Source organism: Pinus tabuliformis, chromosome 3_2, assembly GCF_031772625.1.
Source record: "Pinus tabuliformis cultivar Carrire ecotype Pingquan chromosome 3_2, CPIR1, whole genome shotgun sequence".
Classification (NCBI taxonomy): domain Eukaryota; kingdom Viridiplantae; phylum Streptophyta; class Pinopsida; order Pinales; family Pinaceae; genus Pinus; species Pinus tabuliformis.
This window is the reverse complement of record NC_142302.1, coordinates 51996438-52022603: the sequence shown is the minus strand read 5'-3', so window position 1 is coordinate 52022603 and position 26166 is coordinate 51996438. Positions and strand designations below refer to the sequence as shown.

General features: G+C 34.8%; 2 protein-coding genes across 2 annotated transcripts; both read right to left on the bottom strand.

Moving 5' to 3' along the window:
• Positions 1–2244: 2244 nt before the first annotated feature.
• Positions 2245–7586, bottom strand: LOC149179758 (serine carboxypeptidase-like 26). The gene is made up of 10 exons (XM_089418049.1): positions 7211–7586; positions 6961–7068; positions 6722–6817; positions 6528–6620; positions 4226–4311; positions 3803–4085; positions 3129–3279; positions 2916–3011; positions 2678–2783; positions 2245–2479 (listed from the first exon to the last, which is right to left on the bottom strand). Exons 1-10 carry the CDS (start codon positions 7536–7538, stop codon positions 2315–2317), a joined length of 1512 nt encoding a protein of 503 aa, XP_089274175.1. The 5' UTR covers positions 7539–7586; the 3' UTR covers positions 2245–2314.
• A 12119-nt stretch (positions 7587–19705) lies between these two features.
• Positions 19706–25212, bottom strand: LOC149179757 (serine carboxypeptidase-like 27). The gene is made up of 10 exons (XM_089418048.1): positions 24799–25212; positions 24548–24655; positions 24309–24404; positions 24115–24207; positions 21770–21855; positions 21365–21628; positions 20671–20804; positions 20458–20553; positions 20220–20325; positions 19706–20021 (listed from the first exon to the last, which is right to left on the bottom strand). Exons 1-10 carry the CDS (start codon positions 25124–25126, stop codon positions 19857–19859), a joined length of 1476 nt encoding a protein of 491 aa, XP_089274174.1. The 5' UTR covers positions 25127–25212; the 3' UTR covers positions 19706–19856.
• Positions 25213–26166: the final 954 nt, after the last annotated feature.

Here is a 26166-nt window from a genome sequence, read left to right as displayed (position 1 = left end):
GAGGTGCGCCTACATTTTGTGTTTTCTTGTCATCTTTGAAGTTTTGGCAATTATCTTGAAGATGATAAAAGTATAAAGAAGAAGAACTAATAACTAAATCACAAGGAATTGTCAAGTAAAAGAGAAATCTAATAAATAAGAAACCCTTACACTACCCTCATGGATTTCTCAACATTCCCTACACCGAAGTGCCATGCAACCTTAGAAGAGTGAACTTCTATAATTAGCTGCAATCACTCACCTTTAGGAACACATAACTTATCCAACTTGTACAATAACTTGTCCTGGGCTCATTAATCATTTCCAATATGCCCTATTTAATCATTTCCAATATGGCCCTATTTTGCTGAAGGGCACTTGAATGCCTATTTTGATGAAGGGCACTTGAATTGTGTTTCCAATATGCACTATTTTGATGAAGGGCACTTGAATGTTGTGTTGGGCAAATCAAATCAAATCACAAAATATGATTCCACATAAGTAAACAACTATATTAAAACTACCCATGACATTGGTGAACATGAAGAATTCAATGTGATGCACAAATGTGCTTGGGCCCATTAATCATTTCCAATATGCCATAATTTGATATAAGGGCACTTGAATTGTTGTTTTGGGCAAAAGGATTCAATTCATACAAATTGATTTATTAAAACTATTCGTGACCTGTGACCTTGGTGAATATCGACACCAAATATGTCAAGAGAGCATTATCCACCCTTTTGAAAAAGATATACAACTCGCCTATAGCCATGATGAGTAAGGGAAGAATAATGAACTTGTTTGTACAAGCATTCCATACAATCCATTTCCCAATTCCGCTCTACTTATTAAGGTTTTGGATGGGTTATACACACTAATCATAATATAGTTGTCAAATTTATTTACCTCCAACATACCCTAGATCACAACCAAGCTAGACACCAATATGGTGTATGAGATTGATTTATTAAAACTATTCGTGACCTTGGTGAATATCGACACCAAATGTGTCAAGAGAGCATTCTCCACCACTTTGAAAAAGATATGATTGATATACAACTTGCCTATAACCATGATGGGTAAGGGAAGAATAATGAACTTGTTTGTACAAGCATTCCATACAATCCATTTCCCAATTTTGCTCTACTTATTAAGGTTTCGGGTGGGTTATACACACTAATCATAATATAGTTGTCAAATTTATTTACCTCCAACATACCTTAGATAGATCACAACCAAGCTAAACACCAATATGATGTATGAGACTCACTTATTTGTAAGACAAAAAATCCACTCCATACAACACTTTGATTGCTATAAAATCTATGAAAATTTCAATATATAGCAATTAAAATATTAAAAAAATATATATAAGGAAACACATATCACTTTAAATTATATTTTTTAATAAACAAAATGTATATTCACAATAATACACAGGGCTTATGTACATTTTATGGCTATGCATAATGTTTGAAGAAGTTGCACTTGGTTCAGAATGTGAGATAAATAATGCAGTGATAACAATGTTTCGAAGATCTACAATGAAGCAATTTTTTATTTTTATTTTTAAATCTCAATCAATATTGTGATTGTGTCACATCTCAAAGATTAGTATTGTGTCCCATATCAAAGATTGATGGCTATTTCGCAAGCTTCCCATATTGCAACAAATGGTCCACCCATTTATTGTTTACTTTAATTAAAAAATCTAAAACATACTTTCTATCCAAACATAGAGGGTCAAAAACGTGCACATTCCAATTGCATCCTATAATCAAGCGCAGGAATAGAATCTATTGCCCAGCAACACCATGGATACAGTGCAGCTAAGCCGTAGTACATACATATGACAAAAATATTAATTCTTGCTTTACAAAGGTTGATGATTTTTACTTAAAATCAGCTTTTGCATAAATGGTTTTACTTCAGCGAGATCAGCTTTATCGTAAAATAATATTTATTTTCAGCTGGCCCTTACGATTCAGAAATGAAAGAACTTAGTCATCAAGACTGTCATGCCATTCAATGTACTGAGAATGGGTAGTCCATATGCTCTTCACACATGTATGTTGTTCCTTGCAGTGAATATTTACATGTAATATCAGTATTCCTTTGCGACAATTTCAATAGCCTAAGTAATAATAACAAAGATACCAAAAGCATTCCTGCACTTCAACGTCATGGAAAATTCATAATTGGATGATATATTCAATGCTGAATTGTTGTTTTCTACAAGCACCTTGATGTCAGAACCCCTCTGAATGAAATGAATTTAGCAATTTATAAGTAGTTCAATTAGTACTAGGATCTCCTCTGGCTCTAACAATCACTATAAAGTATCTGCAAGCTCTGTGGAGACTGGCATCGGTTTTCCTTCTAGGAATGACTGGAAGAGTATGAAGGCCTTTTTAGGTTCATGCAATGGAACCTCATGGCCTGCTCCTCTGATTGTTACAAATGTCAGCCCTTCGTATACTTGAGTCCATCCTCCCACCTGAGCATCACAGACAACTATCAACATTCATACCGATAAGAGCAAAGATTCTGTTGAAATTCGAGAGTTACCATCATTGCACATTGCCAATTTCTATTTCTCATTCCTATTAGAAATAGGACAATGGTGAGCATCATAACAAATGCATTGCCCTACAGGCAGCCATTGCATTTTAGAGATAAGACAAAGATGACTCACCTGCCCATTGTCATACCAAGGATGCCAATGAGTAACCGTGCGAAGCTTCAGCGCATTTATAGAATTTCTGGTCGATGTTACAGGAATCACTGAATCTGTATCTCCACTGCACGCCAACAAACAACAAGATCAGATTTTCTACAGCAGACTTATGATAGAACACAAAAGAAAAATACCAAGAAGAAGTTTCCTGTGCCATGTTCTGATTAAAGAAATCACATGCATAATGAGTTGGAACCTGAACATCCATATGCGTAGTCCAGCTTTTATGAGCTCTCGGTAAATTGACAGCACAGATCTAGGAGAGTCTCCCCAATTTTCACCAACTGCATCACTGTATATAGGAAAACAAACAGACCATATTGGTGAATGAACGCTATTTTATAGATACTGGAAAAACAGCGGCACAAGATCAGAAACACATCACCAATTTAGTCATAAGACTACAAACCTGCAAGTCGTCCACTCATAAGGAATTCCTGTAACATTGGCGTGAAGAGCCTTTTGTACCTCAGGTAGATTGAAGTAAATTTTGGAATATTTTTCAGTGCAAGGGTCATATCCCCCAAACAGATGCCTCCATGACTGCCAAGAAAGAATGACTCTGTGAGAGCGAGGATATAATCTTATAGTAGCTTTGAGACTGTTTGCCCGGCAGAGGTAAGGGTTAAATTACCATAGATTTATCTTAACTTGGATTTATTAAGCAAAAGATAAAAGCAAATTACCATGAGCTTCAAAGATGGATGGATTTTGTTAATTTATTATTTCTAAGTTGTGATTTTAGATTTCTTTTTAACAATAAAAATGGGATTGCAATTGTTTTCCATTTTATTTTATGAGTGTTACTCCAACCACATACACAGACAAAGATCTCTTTCTCCTTGAATTGTAAAAGCACGTAGCATCCTTCAATGCAATTACCAGCCATTTTTGTAGACCAGGAAGCATATTGTGGACCTTAATGCCATGCCAAAATATGCTCAATTTGAAGAACCAGGGCCTCAATCATCCAGTCCACTCTTAATTTTGATGTGTTAATATGGGAAAAAGCTACCAAATGGAAAAAATACCGTAACGGAATTTAAGCATGCCCTGATACTGATTTGCTAGCATATGGAATGCTTGCATCTAATATACTTACTTTCCCTTTCTTTAATTGTTTTCCATAAGTTCCAGTACTGTTCAAGCAAGGAGGGGTGTAGATGCTGTATGGATCGATTTGCCCCATTTCAACGTCGGCATACTCAAATACCAATTCACATAGAACTGATGGGTGCCTAAGAGAGGAAAAGTCACAGAAAATGTTGAGCATTCGGAAGGTGTTGTCGGATATCATACCATGAGACCACATAAATTCAAAAATGCCTACACGATCATGGAAATCATCTGTAACTCCATTTCCCACCTGCAAGAACCATGTTTTTCCCATATTAATCACACTATAAGAATATAACTGCCCCACTTTCTCCTATGTCATACTACTTGGACCAAATAATTTTTGGTTATTTATTATCCATTTCAAAGGATAACTGCACAGGATCTTACCATATATCCCTTCAGATTAATGACTGGATTTTCAATGTCCTTGTTGTGTCTGTAGATGACTTGAGCTAACTGAGGAACGTAATGCCCTAAAAGAAAACAATATTAAAAAATAAGATATTCAGTTTAATTTTATCTCTGATATTATATTTATCCATACCTATGCTGATAAGCTGATAGAGAAGGAAAACGTCTCTAAACTCTGTACATGAAATCAGAAAAAGCTTGACATCTCTAATGCAATAGTTTCTTTATCAAAAATTCAAAAAAAACTAACCAACAAAACTTGCATCATTCAAAGTCAAAGTCCTTTTTTTTAATATATAGCTAGAACTTCAATACTCCTTCCATCAGCCATTATCTCAGGGCTGAAAGTTTGATGCAAGAGTATACCCTCTAATCTTGGTGATAACATAAAAATGAGTGTTCTTTTTGTGATAAGTAGAAAGCCCATATTAGACAATCTTTAAGTAAATATCAGTAGACAATTATTTTTTAAGATACTACTATTTTGTTGTTTCTTCTTAAATCAGAATCTTTGCCTCAGTGCAAAAGAAAATAGAAATACAACAGAATTATCTACTTAGTGGCTTGGACCATTTTCCTTAATGGAAAAAGAGAGAGTGGGACAAAGCAACTAATAAGGAATGATATTGTGAGTGTTCTTTGCGTGCCTTATGTACATCGTTTTTTTATATGGTACTGTATCGAGTGGTATCAAAGCTCAAGTTCCGCATTTGAAAAACTTTTCTCATGGCTGAAATTCTACAACCAGTTTCTTTATGGTGTTGCAAGATGCCACCACAGAGAACAAAAGAAGCACAAAAAGTCAATGCTTTAAACATAAAGGTTGATTCCGTGTATACCAATCTCATAAACATGAATATGGGTTTTACTAATCTCTCAAAGAGTTAATGACACGATATTCGTTAATTGATCTTCTAAGATATGCAACTCATAGCCTGTAACAAACATGGAGTTGTATTTCTTAATGTAAATTTCTTCTTCAATGAGGTTATTTGACTATATCGATTGCCCCAACTATATCATCTCTAAAAACAGACACCAAATTCTCGACCCAATTTTTGCAATGTCGTGGAAAATGTTGGGTACTCCTCTCCAATTCAACATCGCTCATCATCATCAAATTGCCAGGGAAAAAGAATTGGTGAATAAGTCAAGAGCATCTTCCTTGCATTGTCTGGTCAAACATCAACCCAACAATGGGACTAGATGCTTCCTCAGCCCCATATTTCACCAAAGGACAATAGGGAACTCCAGCAAGCACTCTTATTTGTTCTTCCCATGAATTGAAAGCTTTGCTGGGAGGAGTATGGATGTTTTGGTGAGATAGGCGGGCTTCACTAAGAGGATGAGCTTGATATAAAAACACCTTTAGGTGACATCCCAATGTCCCCGTTTGTCAAGGGCAACAACCTGGGTTAGGGGACGTCCCCTGTCATAGGGGCCATATATGTGGAACCCCTTCCAACGACAGATAACAAGGATGACCTCGCCCTGTTTACCAGTTCTCAGTACACAAAAGAAGTATCATGGTGATACAGTGAGTCGTGACACAAGCTTCAACAAAGGTCTGTTAGCTCTAGACTCCAGTTACTCCATTGTTTTCACAAGGGTAGGCAGACAGAACGTGGGAGAAAGCTACCAATCAATAAATCACGATCATTGAGAGCTCTGACACCGTGTTGGCTGTGAAAAGAGGTGCTTTCTACGGCACAGTATGGTCTCAATATGGAGCTGTTAGCTCTAGACTCCAGTTACTCCATTGTTTTCATAATGGTAGGCAGAGAGAAAGTGAGAGAAAGCTACAAATCAATGAACCACTGATCATTGAGAGCTCTTACACTGTTTGCTGTAGCAAGAGATGCTTTCTGCGGCACAGTATGGTCCATAACCTTTTTAGTAGGTTAAATATGAAATGCAGTATCCAATCAAAAGAAAAAGAAAAGAAAAAAAAAATTCCCTTCGTATATCTATTTTAACTTAGAATCTACTAAATAAGATGTATTCATTTTAATTTAGAATCTAACAAAGTTATTGAAGATTTGATATCTCTACCTGCTTGATAGATTTACAGTTAGAAAAGAATTATGCTGATTTTGATTTTGTTTTTACCACTTTTAGTATTTGTTTAGAATTTTAGACCCTATATGTGTTTTCTTATTGAATTCAAAAATACATGTATGTGCATATGATGCAATGAATAAGACTACTTTTAACACTGGTATACTCTTACAGGGCTACTTCGACAATACATGATTGAATACATGAGAAATTTATGTACCTCCATAGCTCTCTCCTGCAATGTAAAACTCTCTATTTTTATATTGAGGGAATCTTTCCAACCAGTTGAGCAAGAAGGTATGTGAATCTTCAGCTGCAATTGCAGGGTTAAAAATATTTTAATCTATCTATATTGAGAATATCAAATGCAAAAAGCTAAATGGTAAACTTTACTGTAAGCACCATATATCATACCAGTTCGTTTGTCTCCAGACTTGGATATATCTGAAGAAGTGTTGGTGTAGGAAAACCCAACCCCAGCAGGGGAATCCAAGAACATTATATTCGCCACTGCATGCATGCAAATAGAAAAATGTTGATACCAAACATGACTTGTAGATAAATGGGTCCATTCAAAACAACAAACAACTGTATTATTCCTTCCCCTGAATTCATGGAGAAGAATGAAAATAGCAAAGTTCATAAATACATACATCTATTCCATGAATATGGGTTAAGGAGGAGAGTTTTCCCATCAGAATTAATGTGAAAAGGCCCAAGCTCTTCTGCTTCCCCATATCCCACAGAAGAACACCCAGGACCTACAATCCAACGAAATCGTGCAGAATTAGTCTTCATTGCCATTATTTGATATTCGGTAGACAAAAGAACAACTTTGCAGAAGATATTCTATAATGATACTAATATTGGTACGGTATTTGATTTTCTAGTAGTCATGGATACCTCCATTCAACCACAAGACCAGAGGTTTAGAGGATGGGTTTTCCGTGGCTTCAATGAGCCAGTAGAAAAGGGCTCTGCCGGAGTTTTTGTCTACAGTTATGTAGCCAGAATATTGGGCAAAGTCCGCATCCGAGGGCTGACCAGGTAGTTCAGTGATTCTGTCTTTGGCCTGCTCATTTCTCCAGTCAATTTCATTATTCTTCTCCCATGTGGTGGTGGATTGCACCGTCAAAAGCAGAAACAGAACCAATCCCAGATAAAGTTCGCATCTGCTCATTGTAAATCTGCTGTCAATGTTTCTCCAAAACGATTGTAACGATAATATCATACGCACAGTCCTATAACCTGACAGAGTCGGAAGGTAGCAACTTCTAAAACCGTTTTAACTGTTTTTCGCGTGCGTAGTGTATGCGAATAGGTATTGATATCTAGTCTCATACGCTGTAGTCTAAATTTCAAATGCTTTCTCTTTTTCTCTTTACATTTACATGTAACTAGCAATTGTATCACATGTTCCAAAGGAAATGCGGTAAGGTCATAGCAGATGTAATAATAACATAGATGAAAAAAATTGTGATATGTTATGTGATCTAAATGTTGCCTAGTTTGGACTTGTTTCCTTTGCAATATAAGTTACTTACTAAGAATAGGTAATAAATGAATTTTTTGTTAAAGATATTAGCATACCATTCTATAAAAAGAAACATTTTCCTCCACTCTAATTCACAATTAAGAATGGATTGACGTTGGTAGGGTGATGGTACAACACAACAACTTTCTATTATTTGTGATTTTGTTGTGAGGGCATGATCATAATTGGATTTGGTGATGCTCATATTCTCCTTAATGTCTCTAATACTAAATCAATGCAACATATAAAGAAAAATAATAATATGGGTCGTCTCTTCATTATCAATTTGTTAAATGCCACATAATCAACACCTTAGTAGTTGTGTCTTGAATAACATGCTCCACATCTATCTCTTTGTTGAACTTATCCAACAAATTACACAAATTCAAGCATCCTCAAATTTTGTTATTAACAAATCAACACTTAAAATGAAAAGGTCAATAGCTAAGGCAAATGTAAGTGATTATACAAACACTGCCCCTAAATTACATTTCTGTTCGACAACTAAGTTTCAAATTTCAGATGTCACAGGATATAAAATTTTCAGTGTCTTAAAGATGCAAATACAAGTCAAGCTCCACATCTTCTCTATTAAAAATGGGTCATGTTTCAATTAGTAGTTGGTTGTAGATTGGTGCAATTATTATGACAACAAATCAATCTAAATCAATCTCTTGGCTCTGCATGGCTTTCAAACCTATTGACTTCTACATCAAAGTACACAATAAAGTAGTTTCCTACCTGAATTATGAGGTCTGTTACAGTACCAATATTTCATAGTTCTTTGTGATATAAGCTCATTATGACCTAAGTTCTTGCAGCAAGGTTATCAACCTGCAAGCATAATTTCATCTAGCATGTAGTTTACATATAGCTTTGTCAACGACTCCCAAAATCCATTAGATTACCCTCTAACGCAAATCAAACATTACGATTCTTTTGGAATACAAATCAATGTTAACCAATCTCTTGGTTCTCCATGGCCTTCAAACCTCTTAGAGTCTGCATCAAAGTACACAATGAGATAAATATCCTAAGCCATTGAGGCACATCCATACCAATCTTCTCGGCAGGCTACATAAATAATTCAATCTTTGAAGCCATCGCGTAAGCGGGACCCATGCAATCCCCTACAACCCTAGTAGTGAAACCACTGCGAGGGGTCATTCTATCACGCTCAGAAGATGGCAAAGAATGTCTATCTATCATTTGATGAAAAGAGAGCCCATTCCATGTAGAGGAAAGTAAGTCTTCAGATTCCATGACAGTACCCAAGTAGCAAAATTTAGTACCCAAACGGGAAAAATATATTTTAAAAAAATTTGGTTCCTAAAGATGTGTTGTACATAAAGCATTTTCTGTGCGTATGGATATTGGCTGAAGGGGAATGATGTGCGGTGTAAACAAAGGGTTTGCTTGATGTGGTTAGACAACACTTCCTATTGTTTCCTTGTTGTTAATATTATTGAATATTCCATCTCTGGTGGAATGAAGGAAGAACCTTATTTGGGTTGATTTATGAGCAAACAATAGTGGCATTTGATTAGTGCAGTAACATGTTTTCTAATTTGTAGATGGGTAACTATTCATTCTCAAGTTTCTAACAATTATTTAAGTACTTTAAGCAATGAGTTCACGATCTTTTCCCTTTTGATCATCAACCACAATGGGAATTGTGCATGTAGTTAACATATAACTTTGTCAATGACTCCCAAAATCCATTAGATTACCCTTTAACGCAAATCAAATATTACGTTTCAGTTGGAATACAAATCAATGTTAATCAATCTCTTGGCTCTCCATGGCCTTCAAACCTCTTAGAGTCTGCATCAAAGTACACAATGAGATAAATATCCTAAGCCATTGAAGCACATCCATACCAATCTTCTCGATAGGTTGTAGAAATAATTCAATCTCTGAAGCTATTGCGTAAGCGGAAGCCATGCAATCCCCTACAACCCTAGTAGTGAAACTACTGTGAGGGGCCATTCTATTAGGTTCAGAAGATGGCAGAGAATGTCTATCTGTCATCTGATGAAAAGAGAGCCCATTCCATGTAGAGGAAAGTAAGTCTTCAGAGTCCCTAAAAAGACCCCAAGTAGCAGAATTTAGTACCCAAATGGGAAAAATATATTCTAAAAAAATTTGGTTCCTAAAGATGTGTTGTGCATAAAGCATTTTCTGCGCGTATGGATATTCACTGAAGGGGAATGATGTGCGGTGTAAACAAAGTGTTTTCTTGATGTGGTTAGACAACACTTCCCATTGTTTCCTTGGTGTTAATATTATTGAATATTCCACCTCTAGTAGAATGAAGGAAGAACCTATCTGGGTTGATTTCTGAGCAAACAATAGTGTCATTTGATTAGTGCAATAACATGTTTTCTAATTTGTAGATAGGTAACTATTCATTCTCAAGTTTCTAACAAGTATTTAAGTACTTTAAGCATCCAATTCACGATCTTTTCCCTTTTGATCATCAACCACAATGGAACTTGTGCATGTAGTTTACATATAACTTTGTCAATGTCTCCCAAAATCCATTAAATTACCCTCTAATGCAAATCAAACATTATGTTTCTATTGGAATACAAATCAATGTTAATCAATCTCTTGGCTCTCCATGGCCTTCAAACCACTTAGAGTCTGCATCAAAGTACACAATAAGATAAATATCCTAAACCATTGAAGCACATCCATACCAATCTTCTCGATAGGTTGCAAAAAGAATTCAATCTCTGAAGCCATTGTGTAAGTGGGAGCCATGCAATCCCCTACAACCCCAGTAGTGAAACCACTATTAGGGGCCATTCTATCACTCTCAGAAGATGGCAGAGAATGTCCATTTGTCATCTGATGAAAAGAGAGCCCATTCCATGTAGAGAAAAGTAAGTCTTCGAAGTCCTTGACAATACCCAAGTAGCAAAATTTAGTACCCAAACGGGAAAAATATATTCCAAAAAAATTTGGTTCCTAAAGATGTGTTGTACATAAAGCATTTTCAGTGTATATGGATATTGGTTGAAGGGGAATGATGTGAGGTGTAAACAAAGTGTTTTCTTGATGTGGTTAGACAACACTTCCCACTGTTTCCTTGGTGTTAATATTATTGAATATTCCATCTCTGGTGGAATGAAGGAAGAACCTTATTTGGGTTGATTTATGAGCAAACAATAGTGGCATTTGATTAGTGCAATAACATGTTTTCTAATTTATAGATAGGTAACTATTCATTCTCAAGTTTCTAACAAGTATTTAAGTACTTTAAGTAGTCAGTTCACGATATTTTCCCTTTTGATCATCAACCTCAATGGAACTTGTTCTTTTACCTCTAACGTGTCCCACAAACATTATATGTAAAGAACCACAATTTTCTATGTTGTCATATAGTTCTCCAAAATGTTAAGCTTATTGAAACATTGTGAGCTTTCCTCATGTTCCAATGCAGTAGGTTGAATTATTTTTTCATTGCAAGCTTCAACACCAAAGATCCTAAGGCTTCTAGACTACTTGCATCCTCTCTCCTTCAAACATCAAATACTTGAGCTTCATGGTGATGTGTGAACTTCATCATGGAAGTTGCTCTACTCCAACCTCTCCCCTCATCCAATCTTAGTGGGCAAAAATAATGGAACTTTGGTTTTGTTAGACCTACTTATTTCTAACCTCCTATTAACAAGTATTTAAATTACAATGTATAACATATCATGAGTTATTTAGGATTGTAGTGGTGTATTCGAGTTTACAAATCTAGGAAATTTACATCATATTTGAACCTTCATCATACGAAGTCTGTATATGCATAAAAATATGTATATGGATTTGAAACCAAACAACTTGCAAGCATTAGACACATAACTTGTTGGACTAGGGTGTCTTATCTTTCAACATTACCCTGGAAAACATGATAAGTTAATGTATTGTGCTACACTCCCCTTAGCTATTGGGCTACATTTTTTCATTATCCATGTTTCTTGTGGTAGATGGAACCGACTTGTTTGAGAACAACATACAACCCCTAGGGACAACCCCCTGAGACTACAAAGCCACTCTTCCATCCTAGGGAAATTCAATAGTTCTATAAAAATATGGCAGACAAAATAAAGGGCAGGCCACATCATTTGTCATTAGACTTATATAATCTAATGCTTGGTATTCATGTATCAGTCTCAGGCCCATGGCTATTTGTATGCACTTCATTGTTGTAGAATATTCATATACACAACATTGGGTTTGGCTATGTTCTATTTCATGAATGGGAGCTATGCTAGGGAATGCAGTTGGGGAAGGAATTTTGAAACTGATACGAAATATTGTTTATAGCTTTTGTGGAGATGTGTTGTACATAAAGCATTTTCTGTGCATAAGGATAGTGATTCAAGAGGAATGATGTGTGGTTTAAACAAAGTGTTTTCTTGATGTGGTTGAACAACACTTCCCATTCTTTCCTTCGTGTTAATATTATTTAATATTGCATCTTTGTGGGAATCAGGGAAGAACCTTATCTGGGTTGATTTATGAGCAAGCAATAATGGCATTTGATTAGTGAAGTAACATGTTTTCTAACTTGTAGATAGGGAAATCCTTATTCTCAAGTTTCTAACAAGTATTTAAGTACTTTAAGAAGTCAGTTCACGATCTTTTCCCTTTTGATCATGGGCCATAATGGAACTTCATGATCTTTTCCCTTTTGATCATGGGCCATAATGGAACTTATTCTTTTACCTCTAATGTGCCTAAGACACATTGTATGTAGATATTCAACCACAATTCTCTATGTTGTCATATAGCTCTCCAAAATGTTAAGCTTATTGAAACCCTGTGAGCTTTACTCATGTTCCAAAGATGTAGGTTGAAGATTTGTGTTGTTGCAGGCCTCAACACCAAAGCTCCCAAGCCTCCTAGACTACTTGCATCCTCTCTCCTTCAAACATCAAACACTTGAGCTTCATGGTGATAGGTAAACTTCAACATACAAGTTTCTCTACTCCAACCTCTCCCCTCATCCAATCTTAGTGGAAAAGAACATTATACAACCCTAGGGACATCCCCCTGAGACTGTAAAAGCACTAGTAGAAAAAAGGAGATCCAGAGAGGGTTCAGTTGTCCAGGGTTGTTCCACAGCTCTATTGGCACATATTAAGAAACATAGATGCAAAAGAAAATAGAAGGTGTTTCAAAATTCATGTTGATTCCTTAATAAATAAGATAGAAGGGAAACAAAATATCCAATTTGTAAATTGATACAATATCAAAAGAAATATACTATTGAATAAACCAACTTCGATACCAAAGGAGGGAGAAGGAGGAGATGTTCTACTATGACCACGTTCAATCTTCTAGTCCACCCATTAATGGTTCAATATGGAGTTGATTGGCTACAATGACTCATATTGGGCAGGGTGCATTGATGTCAGGAAGTACACTTTAGAAAATTTTATGGAACTAAAGATATGTCAAACACATGTTACGAATTCCAAATCCGTAGAATCCTTCTGAGATTGGAGTGCTGACTAATTCTTTGGGCCAACGAACTTCAATGGATTACAAATTCCAAATCTGTAGAATCCTTCTGAGATTGGGGTGCTGACTAATTCTTTGGGCCAACGAACTTCAATGGATTAAGGGTAAACTGCTAAAACTAATGATATAAATCTGAGGGGTCATCTCGGAAAACCATGAGTGAATCTTTCTCTTCAACTGCACCCACTCTTGTATATTATGTGGGTTCTTTCCTTTGGACCACCTGTCTCAACTGGATATAAATAAAATCAATCACTTGACCTTCTATGCTTACTTATGCCTCAAATTTTTGATATGGGATCTCACTCTACCATGGGGAGAGGGGACGAGAAATTATTATATAAGTTACGATTAGGTTGGGGACTGATTATTTAAGTTAACAACTCAGTGCATAATGATGAGAGGGAGGGTCCTATGAGTTGTACCACTACATCCGAAGTATTAACCCATCTGCCTCATAAGCTCAAGGTTCATTAGAGTGTTGGAAACAGCTTTGTTATGCAAGCTTTATCTGACACGATTACAGAAGTCTAGTCTATGCTCTCAATTATGCTACTTAATGAATATACACTTTCTAACAATCGAAATGAGTGGAACAAATCAAAAGACCATAGAACAACGAATTCAAAAGCAAGGGGAACAAATCATAACAAGAATGGAAAACAAGGAATTACAAAAAGGAGGAGAACTATTTTTATGAATTGAAAAAAAAGCTCAACGACTATGAATATTCTTGTAATAATATGAATCCATCAAACAGAGAAAATATTATACCAGTTTTGGCCACCACTAAGCAGATGACGTTTCCATCTTCCAATTGCTTCAAGGAAAGTGTACTACGCACAACTGTATGTCTCAATTGAAGTTGCAGAAGACCATAGCACTGGAGTCAGTGGAGGGTATGAAGGAGGGTTAGACACTACTGCTAGAAATAAATGATCGCTATCGCTCGCCTCATGACCAGAGCACTGATCAATAATGTTTGCTCGAGGAAAGGAAGGATCACGAACATATATGAATGCAGTGTGGGTCGTTACAGTAACAAACTACCATAACTTTTGGTGCATCATTTATTATAACCGTTTATGATGATCGAAGGCTGGAAATCTTTTTAATCATCTAACACATCAAATCAACAGTCCAAAACGGTACACGGTGGCACAAAGGAGAGTTTATTTCAAAGAGAAATGCCTCATGGTGTAATTATTTCAGTTAATTTTGGCCAAAATCCGGGAAATTTTGGAATCTTAAATTTCAATGATGTATTTTTTAAAAAAGGAGTGTTCAAGAATTTTTCAAGACTCAATCTATTTATACATTCAAAATTACATTTTAAACAACTTGAATTCAAAATATTACTAAAAATTATATCACCAATACGAATAAAATCAAAAACTTGTTTCATACTTAAAGTATAAAGTACGACACCCTATATGTAATATAACACAACGCAATGAGTTGAGATTTTCTTATTGGTGTATGACAAATAATTTGCGATGAGTTGAGATTTTCTTATTGGTGTATGACAAATAATTTTTAAAGTGGTTCCTGTTTGATTCCTGTTTGAGTTGGATGACTTTAAAGTTTGATAAAAAAATAATAATTAAAATTTTAAAAATAAAATTCTGTATCTATATATATATATAAAATAATAAATACAACAAAATAATAATTATAATTATATGATGTCGAAACATCTTATTTTCAAATTAAAATTGTATTTGACTAGATTAAGAGTTTATAATTGTTTATTTAATTGTATGTTTTTATGAGAATATATACAACTTGAGTAGGCCTAATTGTTAAGAGCGTGTGTTTCCTTTTAAAAAACTACAAAGAGATAGGATGTCTCGATAAACTTAACAGTGAGAATATTTGAAAGAATTGAAGAAATGTAAAAATCAACACAAGTTCTTGCTCTTTGCTCAATGAGCTGACACTTCAATTTCTCACATCCTGAAGATGAACCATCGTTGCTGGTTCGAAACGTTGATAGAAAAGAATCCTTATGCGATGGATCCGGAAGAGAATCTAAACAAAAATTATAGATCTAAAAAAATGATTAGGGATCTAAATCTAGTTCAAAATACTTTGTATAATTACTTAGCAATAAAAATAGAAAGTGTGGTCAGAATGTGTGATAGATATGTGTGAGGAAATCAAATCAAACCAATAGTTTAATGAGCAAGCAACCTTTCTTTCACCGAACTAAAGAACTTCACAAAACTAGAGTAGGTGAGAAAATGAAGTGTCAGCTCATTGAGCAAAGAGCAAGAACTTGTGTTGTTCCACACATTAAGTCACATGGTTGTGTTGATATTGGGTTATTCAACCATGAGGTTTTGTTTAAATTTTAATTTTTAGATGAGGTTTATATATATAAAATATAAAATTTGAGGTGGTTTAATTTGAATTTTAAATTTCAGATCAAGTTTATATATAATTTATAATTTGAATAGTTAATGATTAAAAATAATAGTTTTTTCTTTAATAATTATATTCAAGTGTAGGGTATATACACCTCAATATATTTTAATAGTCCAGCTAAGGCCAAGAGACAGTGCTGATATTTCTGTGAATATTAATTATTTGTTTTAGTTCGTTGTTCCTTTTGATTGTGTGGACAATTCGGTTTTCGTCTTCTGTAGGTCGTTGCTGCAGATATAAGTGCGAGGAAAGCAGGATGTGAAGCCGGCTCTTTTGTAATAGTATATTATTATTATACTATCACTGGCACAAGTGGGGTTTTGCAGGGACTCTGTTCAAGACTTATATAGCTTGACCCCTGGTGGAATTCACATTTCCTCTAAATATATATAATTTTATTGAGTATACAAATTAAAATATTTATTGGTCATTTATATTTCATGAAAAAATATTATATATATATTAACCTCATATTAATAATGAAATATAATATGCATTTCATTTTTTAGTAATGAAATATATATATATATATAATAAAATATTTTTATTTAAATATTATATGTCAACTAAATATAAAATGAATGTCATATTATTAATATTAATAATATTATTTTTATATGTAATTTTTCAAACTTTATATTAAATAGTGAAAGAATTACATATTTCACTTAAACTAAAAAGTAATTTTCTTTCTTTTCATTATCAATTACTTTATTTATTTAAATAAAGTTGATGTAAAATTAAAGTGAAAATTGAAATATCACTAATTTCTTTTTCATATTTTTATATGATTTTAAAAATGTAATAATTAAACTTTTGAAAACAAAATTCCGTATTAAAACATATATATATCACTCTTTCATATAGAATGTGATTATATAAATGTGTTCTCAATGCAACTTTTTGTGATCATGATTTATAAAGAAAAATTGCGAACATATTACATATATGTTTTTATGGTTAAAGTGTTTCAAACCACTTAGTGTGATTCATCATCAGAACTAACAAGGATATATAATAAAAATGCAACATTATAAAGCTATAACAAAAAGAAAAAGAAAATTATAATATTCAAATGAAGCGTTAAAAAAAATATATTTAAAAATAAAAAAGGCAAGAGTATATAATAGAAATGAATGATATATATATATATATATATATATATATATATATATATATATTATTAAAAACGACAAATTTATAATAACCAACCTAAATTCATCTTAACTTCGGATCTATCAAATGCCGAGAGGGATCAAATATCTCGAGGTGCAAACCTTTTCTCAAGTTTTGCACCTTAAGAGATTTGATCCCTCTCGACGCTTGATAGATCCAGAGTTAATGATGGATCTAAGCTGGTTTGAGTCATATGCAGCCAAGGAAAATCTATCAAATATATGACTAATTTTATCAATAATATGTAGATACATCTAATATTAATATAAGCATTTTAAATATGCTAAATTTATCTGGTCATTTTAAATTTACTTAGTTACCTTAGTTTGTTGAGATGATAAATATTGTCAACAACTTTAATGATGAAATAAAATTTTTGAATGCAATGTGACAATGTAATAGTGTTGAATGATAGAAAACGTGAATAATAAAAATGTAGTCAATTACAAATAGTCTTCATTGTGATCAATCTCAAACTATTTTCTTCTACTATTCTTATTGCCACCCTTTTTAGTTTTGTCATATTTTCATATCGACTATATGAAAAGGACAATTGAAATCGTAAACCATTTAAATATTTGGCTTGAGTTGTTGTAGTAAACATCATACCTTGTCTCTCTTGTTCTCCAATATTAATAGGTTGAATTACTATAACACAAAAATCAATGTACATTGTCAATAATTTTTTGTGTTTACACTGAAATCAATGCACACTATTAATCCAGTCACTTTGAAATTGATGTACCATCATACATCTAATTACATCAAATTAGAAATCAACATTCCCTACACCAAAGTGCCATGCAACCTTAGAAGAGTGAACTTCTATAATTAGTTGCAATCACTCACCTTTAGGAACACATAACTTATCCAACTTGTACAATGACTTGTCTTGGGCTCATTAATCATTTCCAATATGCCCTATTTTGCTGAAGGGCACTTGAATGCCTATTTTGATGAAGGACACTTGCATTGTGTTTCCAATATGCACTATTTTGATGAAGGGCACTTGAATGTTGTGTTGGGCAAATCAAATCAAATCAAAGCACAAAATATGATTCCACATAAGTAAACAACTATATTAAAACTACCCATGACATTGGTGAACATGAAGAATTCAATGTGATGCACAAATGTGCTTGGGCCCATTAATCATTTCCAATATGCCATAATTTGATATAAGGGCACTTGAATTGTTGTTTTGGGCAAAATGATTCAATTCATACAAATTGATTTATTAAAACTATTCGTGACCTTGGTGAATATCGACACCAAATATGTCAAGAGAGCATTATCCACCCCTTTGAAAAAGATATACAACTCGCCTATAGCCATGATGAGTAAGGGAAGAATAATGAATTTGTTTGTACAAGCATTCCATACAATCTATTTCCCAATTCCGCTCTACTTATTAAGGTTTTGGGTGGGTTATACACACTAATCATAATATAGTTGTCAAATTTATTTACCTCCAACATACCCTAGATCACAACCAAGCTAGACACCAATATGGTGTATGAGAGTGATTTATTAAAACTATTTGTGACCTTGGTGAATATCGACACCAAATATGTGTCAAGAGAGCATTCTCCACCCCTTTGAAAAAGATATGATTGATATACAACTTGCCTATAACCATGATGGGTAAGGGAAGAATAATGAACTTGTTTGTACAAGCATTCCATACAATCCATTTCTCAGTTTTGCTCTACTTATTAAGGTTTTGGGTGGGTTATACACATTAATCATAATATAGTTGTCAAATTTATTTACCTCCAACATACCTTAGATAGATCACAACCAAGCTAAACACCAATATGATGTATGAGACGCACTTGTTTGTAAGACAAAAGATCCACTCCATACAACACTTTGATTGCTATAAAATCTATGAAAATTTCAATATATAGCAATTAAAATATTGAAAAAATATATATAAAGGAAACACATATCACTTTAAATTATATTTTTTTCTAAACAAAATGTATATTCACAATAATACATAAAGCTTATGTACATTTGATGGCTATGCATAATGTTTAAAGAAGTTGCACTTGGTTCAGAATGTGAGATAAATAATGCGGTGATAACAATGTTTCGAATATCTACATTGAAGCAATTTTTTATTTTTATTTTTAAATCTCAACCAATATTGTGACTGTGTCACCTCTCAAGTATTGTGTCCCATATCAAAGATTGATGGCTATTTCGCAAGGTTCCCATATTGCAACAAATGGTCCACCCATTTATTGTTTACTTTAATTAAAAAATCTAAAACATACTTTCTATCCAAACATAGAGGGTCAAAAACGTGCACATTCCAATTGCATCCTATAATCAAGCGCAGGAATAGAATCTATTGCCCAGCAACACCATGGATACAGTGCAGCTAAGCCGTAGTACATACATATGACAAAAATATTAATTCTTGCTTTACAAAGGTTGATGATTTTTACTTAAAATCAGCTTTTGCATAAATGGTTTTACTTCAGCGAGATCAGCTTTATCGTAAAATATTTATTTTCAGCTGGCCCTTAGGATTCAGAAATGAAAGAACTTAGTCATCAAGACTGTCATGCCATTCAATGTACTGAGCATGGGTAGTCCATATGCTCTTTACACATGTATGTTGTTCCTTGCAGTGAATATTTACATGTAATATCAGTATTCCTTTGTGACAATTTCAATAGCCTAAGTAATAATAACAAAGATACCAAAAGCATTCCTGCACTTCAACGTCATGGAAAATTCATAATTGGATGATATATTCAATGCTGAATTGTTGTTTTCTACAAGCACCTTGATTTCAGAACCCCTCTGAATGAAATGAATTTAGCAATTTATAAGTAGTTCAATTAGTACTAGGATCTCCTCTGGCTCTAACAATCACTATAAAGTATCTGCAAGCTCTGTGGAGACTGGCATCGGTTTTCCTTCTAGGAATGACTGGAAGAGTATGAAGGCCTTTTTAGGTTCATGCAATGGAACCTCATGGCCTGCTCCTCTGATTGTTACAAATGTCAGCCCTTCGTATACTTGAGTCCATCCTCCCACCTGAGCATCACAGACAACTATCAACATTCATACCGATAAGAGCAAAGATTCTGTTGAAATTCGAGAGTTACCATCATTGCACATTGCCAATTTCTATTTCTCATTCCTATTAGAAATAGGACAATGGTGAGCATCATAACAAATGCATTGCCCTACAGGCAGCCATTGCATTTTAGAGATAAGACAAAGATGACTCACCTGCCCATTGTCATACCAAGGATGCCAATGAGTAACCGTGCGAAGCTTCAGCGCATTTATAGAATTTCTGGTCGATGTTACAGGAATCACTGAATCTGTATCTCCACTGCACGCCAACAAACAACAAGATCAGATTTTCTACAGCAGACTTATGATAGAACACAAAAGAAAAATACCAAGAAGAAGTTTCCTGTGCCATGTTCTGATTAAAGAAATCACATGCATAATGAGTTGGAACCTGAACATCCATATGCGTAGTCCAGCTTTTATGAGCTCTCGGTAAATTGACAGCACAGATCTAGGAGAGTCTCCCCAATTTTCACCAACTGCATCACTGTATATAGGAAAACAAACAGACCATATTGGTGAATGAACGCTATTTTATAGATACTGGAAAAACAGCGGCACAAGATCAGAAACACATCACCAATTTAGTCATAAGACTACAAACCTGCAAGTCGTCCACTCATAAGGAATTCCTGTAACATTGGCGTGAAGAGCCTTTTGTACCTCAGGTAGATTGAAGTAAATTTTGGAATATTTTTCAGTGCAAGGGTCATATCCCCCAAACAGATGCCTCCATGACTGCCAAGAAAGAATGACTCTGTGAGAGCGAGGATATAATCTTATAGTAGCTTTGAGACTGTTTGCCCGGCAGAGGTAAGGGTTAAATTACCATAGATTTATCTTAACTTGGATTTATTAAGCAAAAGATAAAAGCAAATTACCATGAGCTTCAAAGATGGATGGATTTTGTTAATTTATTATTTCTAAGTTGTGATTTTAGATTTCTTTTTAACATTAAAAATGGGATTGCAATTGTTTTCCATTTTATTTTATGAGTGTTACTCCAACCACATACACAGACAAAGATCTCTTTCTCCTTGAATTGTAAAAGCACCTAGCATCCTTCAATGCAATTACCAGCCATTTTTGTTCACCAGGAAGCATATTGTGGACCTTAATGCCATGCCAAAATATGCTCAATTTGAAGAACCAGGGCCTCAATCATCCAGTCCACTCTTAATTTTGATGTGTTAATATGGGAAAAAAGCTACCAAATGGAAAAAATACAGTAACGGAATTTAAGCATGCCCTGATACTGATTTGCTAGCATATACAATGCTTGCATCTAATATACTTACTTTCCCTTTTTTCAATTGTTTTCCATAAGTTCCAGTACTGTTCAAGCAAGGAGGGGTGTAGATGCTGTATGGATCGATTTGCCCCATTTCAACGTCGGCATACTCAAATGCCAATCTACATAGAACTGATGGGTGCCTAAGAGAGGAAAAGTCACAGAAAATGTTGAGCATTCGGAAGGTGTTGTCGGATATCAGACCATGAGACCACATAAATTCAAAAATGCCTACACGATCATGGAAATCATCTGTAACTCCATTTCCCACCTGCAAGAACCATGTTTTTCCCCATATTAATCACACTATAAGAATATAACTGCCCCACTTTCTCCTAGGTCATACTACTTGGACCAAATGATTTTTGGTTATCTATTATCCATTTCACAGGATAACTGCATAGGATCTTACCATATATCCCTTCAGATTAATGACTGGATTTTCAATGTCCTTGTTGTGTCTGTAGATGACTTGAGCTAACTGAGGAACGTAATGCCCTGAAAGAAAACAATATTAAAAAATAGGATATTCAGTTTAATTTTAGCTCTGATATTATATTTATCCACACCTATGCTGATAAGCTGATAATGAAGGAAAATGCCTCTAAACTCTGTACATGAAATCAGAAAAAGCTTGACATCTCTAATGCAATAGTTTCTTTATAAAAAATTCAAATACTAACCAACAAAACTTGCATCATTCAATGTCAAAGTCCCTTTTTTTTAATATGTAGCTAGAACTTCAATACTCCTTCCATCAGTCACTATCTCAGAGCTGAAAGTTTGATGCAAGAGCATGCCCTCTAATCTTGGTGATAACATAAAAATGAGTGTTCTTTTTGTGATAAGTAGAAAGCCAATATTAGACACTTAATCTTTAAGTAAATATTAGTAGACAATTATTTTTTAAAATACTACTATTTTGTTGTTTCCTCTTAAATCAGAATCTTTGCCTCAGTGCAAAAGAAGATAGAAATACAACAGAATTATTTACTTAATGGCTTGGACCATTTTCCTTAATGGAAAAAGAGAGAGTGGGACAAAGCAACTAATAAGGAATGATATTGTGAGTGTTCTTTGCGTGCCTCATGTACTTCGTTTTTTTTATATGGTATTGTATCGAGTAGTATCAAAGCTCATGTTTCGCATTTGAAAGACTTTTCTCATGGCTGAAATTCTACAAGCAGTTTCTTTATGGTGTTGCAAGATGCCACCACAGAGAACAAAAGAAGAAGCACAAAAAGTCAATGCTTTAAACATAAAGATTGATTCTGTGTATACCAATCTCATAAACATGAACATGGGTTTTACTAAGCTCTCAAAGAGTTAATGACACGATACTCGTTAATTGATCTTCTAAGATATGCAACTCATAGCCTGCAACAAACATGGAATTGTATTTGCTAATGTAAATTTCTTCTTCAATGAGGTTATTACCTCATTTGACTATATCGATTGCCTCAACTATATCATCTCTAAAAACAGACACCAAATTCTCGACCCAATTTTTGCAATGTCGTGGAAAATGTTGGGTACTCATCTCCAATTCAACATCGCTCATCATCATCAAATTGCCAGGGAAAAAGAATTGGTGAATAAGTCAAAAGCATCTTCCTTGCATTTGGTCAAACATCAACCCAACAATGGGACTTGATGCTTCCTCAGCCCCATATTTCACCAAAGGACAATAGGGAACTCCAGCAAGCGCTCTTATTTGTTCTTCCCATGAATTGAAAGCTTTGCTGGGAGGAGTATGGATGTTTTGGTGAGATAGGCGGGCTTCACTAAAAGGATGAGCTCATATAAAAACACCTTTTGGTGACATCCCAATGTCCCCGTTTGTCAAGGGCAACAACCTGGGTTAGGGGACGTCCCGTCATAGAGGCCATATATGTGGAACCCCTTCCAACGACAGATAACAAGGATGACCTCGCCCTGTTTCCCAGTTCTCAGTACACAAAAGAAGTATCATGGTGATACAGTGAGTCGTGACACAAGCTTCAACAAAGGTCTGTTAGCTCTAGACTCCAGTTACTCCATTGTTTTCATAAGGGCAGGCAGAGAGAACGTGAGAGAAAGCTACCAATCAATAAATCACGATCATTGAGAGCTCTGACACCGTGTTGGCTGTGAAAAGAGGTGCTTTCTACGGCACAGTATGGTCTCAATATGGAGCTGTTAGCTCTAGACTCCAGTTACTCCATTGTTTTCATAATGGTAGGCAGACAGAAAGTGAGAGAAAGCTACCAATCAATGAATCACTGATCATTGAGAGCTCTTACACTGTGTTTGCTGTGGCAAGAGATGCTTTCTGCGGCACAGTATGGTCCATAACCTTTTAGTAGGTTAAAAATGAAATCCAGTATCAAATCAAAAGAAAAAGGAACAAAAAATATTCCCTTCGTATATCTATTTTAACTTAGAATCTACCAAGATGTATTCATTTTAATTTAGAATCTAACAAAGTTATTGAAGATTTGATATCTCCACTAGATTTACAGTTAGAAAAGAATTATGCTGATTTGGATTTTGTTTTTACCTCTTTTAGTGTTTGTTTAGAATTTTAGACCCTATGTGTCTTCTTATTGAATTCAGAAATACATGTATGTGTATATGATGCATAGAATAAGACTACTTTTAACACTGGTATACTCTTACCTGGGATATTATTGTGGTTTCATGCCTGCATACACATAATGACAGAGAGACAGGGCTACTTCGACAATACATGACTGAATACAGGAGAAATTTATGTACCTCCATAGCTCTCTCCTGCAATGTAAAACTCTCTATTTTTATATTGAGGGAATCTTTCCAACCAGTTGAGCAAGAAGGTATGTGAATCTTCCGCTGCAATTGCAGGGTTAAAAATATTTTAATCTATCTATATTGAGAGTATCAAATGCAAAAAGCTAAATGGTAAACTTTACTGTAAGCACCATATATCATACCAGTTCGTTTGTCTCCAGACTTGGATATATCTGAAGAAGTGTTGGTGTAGGAAAACCCAACCCCAGCAGGGGAATCCAAGAACATTATATTCGCCACTGCATGCATGCAAATAGAAAAATGTTGATACCAAACATGACTTGTAGATAAATGGGTCCATTCAAAACAACAAACAACTGTATTATTCCTTCCCCTGAATTCAGGGAGAAGAATAAAAATAGCCAAGGTCATAAATACATACATCTATTCCATGAATATGGGTTAAGGTGGAGAGTTTTCCCATCAGAATTAATGTGAAAAGGCCCAAGCTCTTCTGCTTCCCCATATCCCACAGAAGAACACCCAGGACCTACAATCCAACGAAATCTTTGCAGAATTAGTCTTCATTGCCATTATTTGATATTGGGTAGACAAAAGAACAACTTTGCAGAAGATATTCTATAATGATACTATTATTGGCACAGTATTTGATTTTCTACTAGTCATGGATACCTCCATTCAACCACAAGACCAGAGGTTTAGAGGATGGGTTTTCTGTGGCTTCAATGAGCCAGTAGAAAAGGGCTCTGCCGGAGTTTTTGTCTACAGTTATGTAGCCAGAATATTGGGCAAAGTCCGCATCCGAGGGCTGACCAGGGAGTTCAGTGATTCTGTCCTTGGCCTGCTCATTTTCCCAATCAATTTCATTATTCTTCTCCCATGTGGCAGTGGATTGCAACGTCACAAGCAGAAACAGAACCAATCCCAGATAAAGTTCGCATCTGCTCATTGTAAATATGCTGTCAATGTTTCTCCAAAACGATTGTAACGATAATATCATACGCACAGTCCTATAACCTGACAGAGTCGGAAGGTAGCAACTTCTAAAACCGTTTTAAATGTTTTTCGCGTTCGTAGTGTATGCGAATAGGTATTGATATCGCAGTCGTCTAGGCAGAGGAATTGCCCGGTCCGCTAAAAGTGGCCGGAATCTGGGTCAAAAAAATTCAAGAAATTTTGTAGAGGCATTGTCTGAATCGAGTTTTTGATGGTGGAAATGGATTCAGCGCCATCAAAAACGTCTAAAGCACCTAAAATTTTGAAGTTTAACAACTATAACTTGGATTTACAAAAATCTTTGCTAGATTTTCTTTAAATATGACCGGAATTTCCATAACTTTCCGGACAACTCCTCGCCACATAATCAACACCTTAGTAGTTGTGTCTTGAATGACATGCTCCACACCTATCTCTGTGTTGAATTTATCCAACAAATTACACAAAATGGAGCATCCTCAAATTTTGTTATTAATAAATCAACACTTAAAAAGAAAAGGTCAATAGCTAAGGTAAATGTAAGTGATTATACAAACACTGCCCCTAAATTACATTTCTGTTGGACAACTAAGTTTCAAATTTCAGATGTCATAGAATATAAAATTTTCAGTGTCTTAAAGATGCAAAGACAAGTCAAGCTCCACATCTTCTGTATTAAAAATGGTCATGTTTCAATCAGTAGTTGGTTGTAGATTGGTGCAATTATCATGACAACAAATCAATCCAAATCAATCTCTTGGCTCTGCATGGCCTTCAAACCTCTTGGCTTCTGCATCAAAGTACACAATAAGGTAGTTTCCTACCTGAATTATGAGGTCTGTTACAGTACCAATATTTCATAGTTCCTGGTGATCTAAGCTCATTATGACCTAAGTTCTTGCAACAAGGTTATCACCCTGCAAGCATAATTTCATCTAGCATGTAGTTTACATATAAATGACTCCCAAAATCCATTCGATTAACCTCTAGCACAAATCAAACATTACGATTCTTTTGGAATACAAATCAATGTTAACCAATGTCTTGGCTCTCCATGGCCTTCAA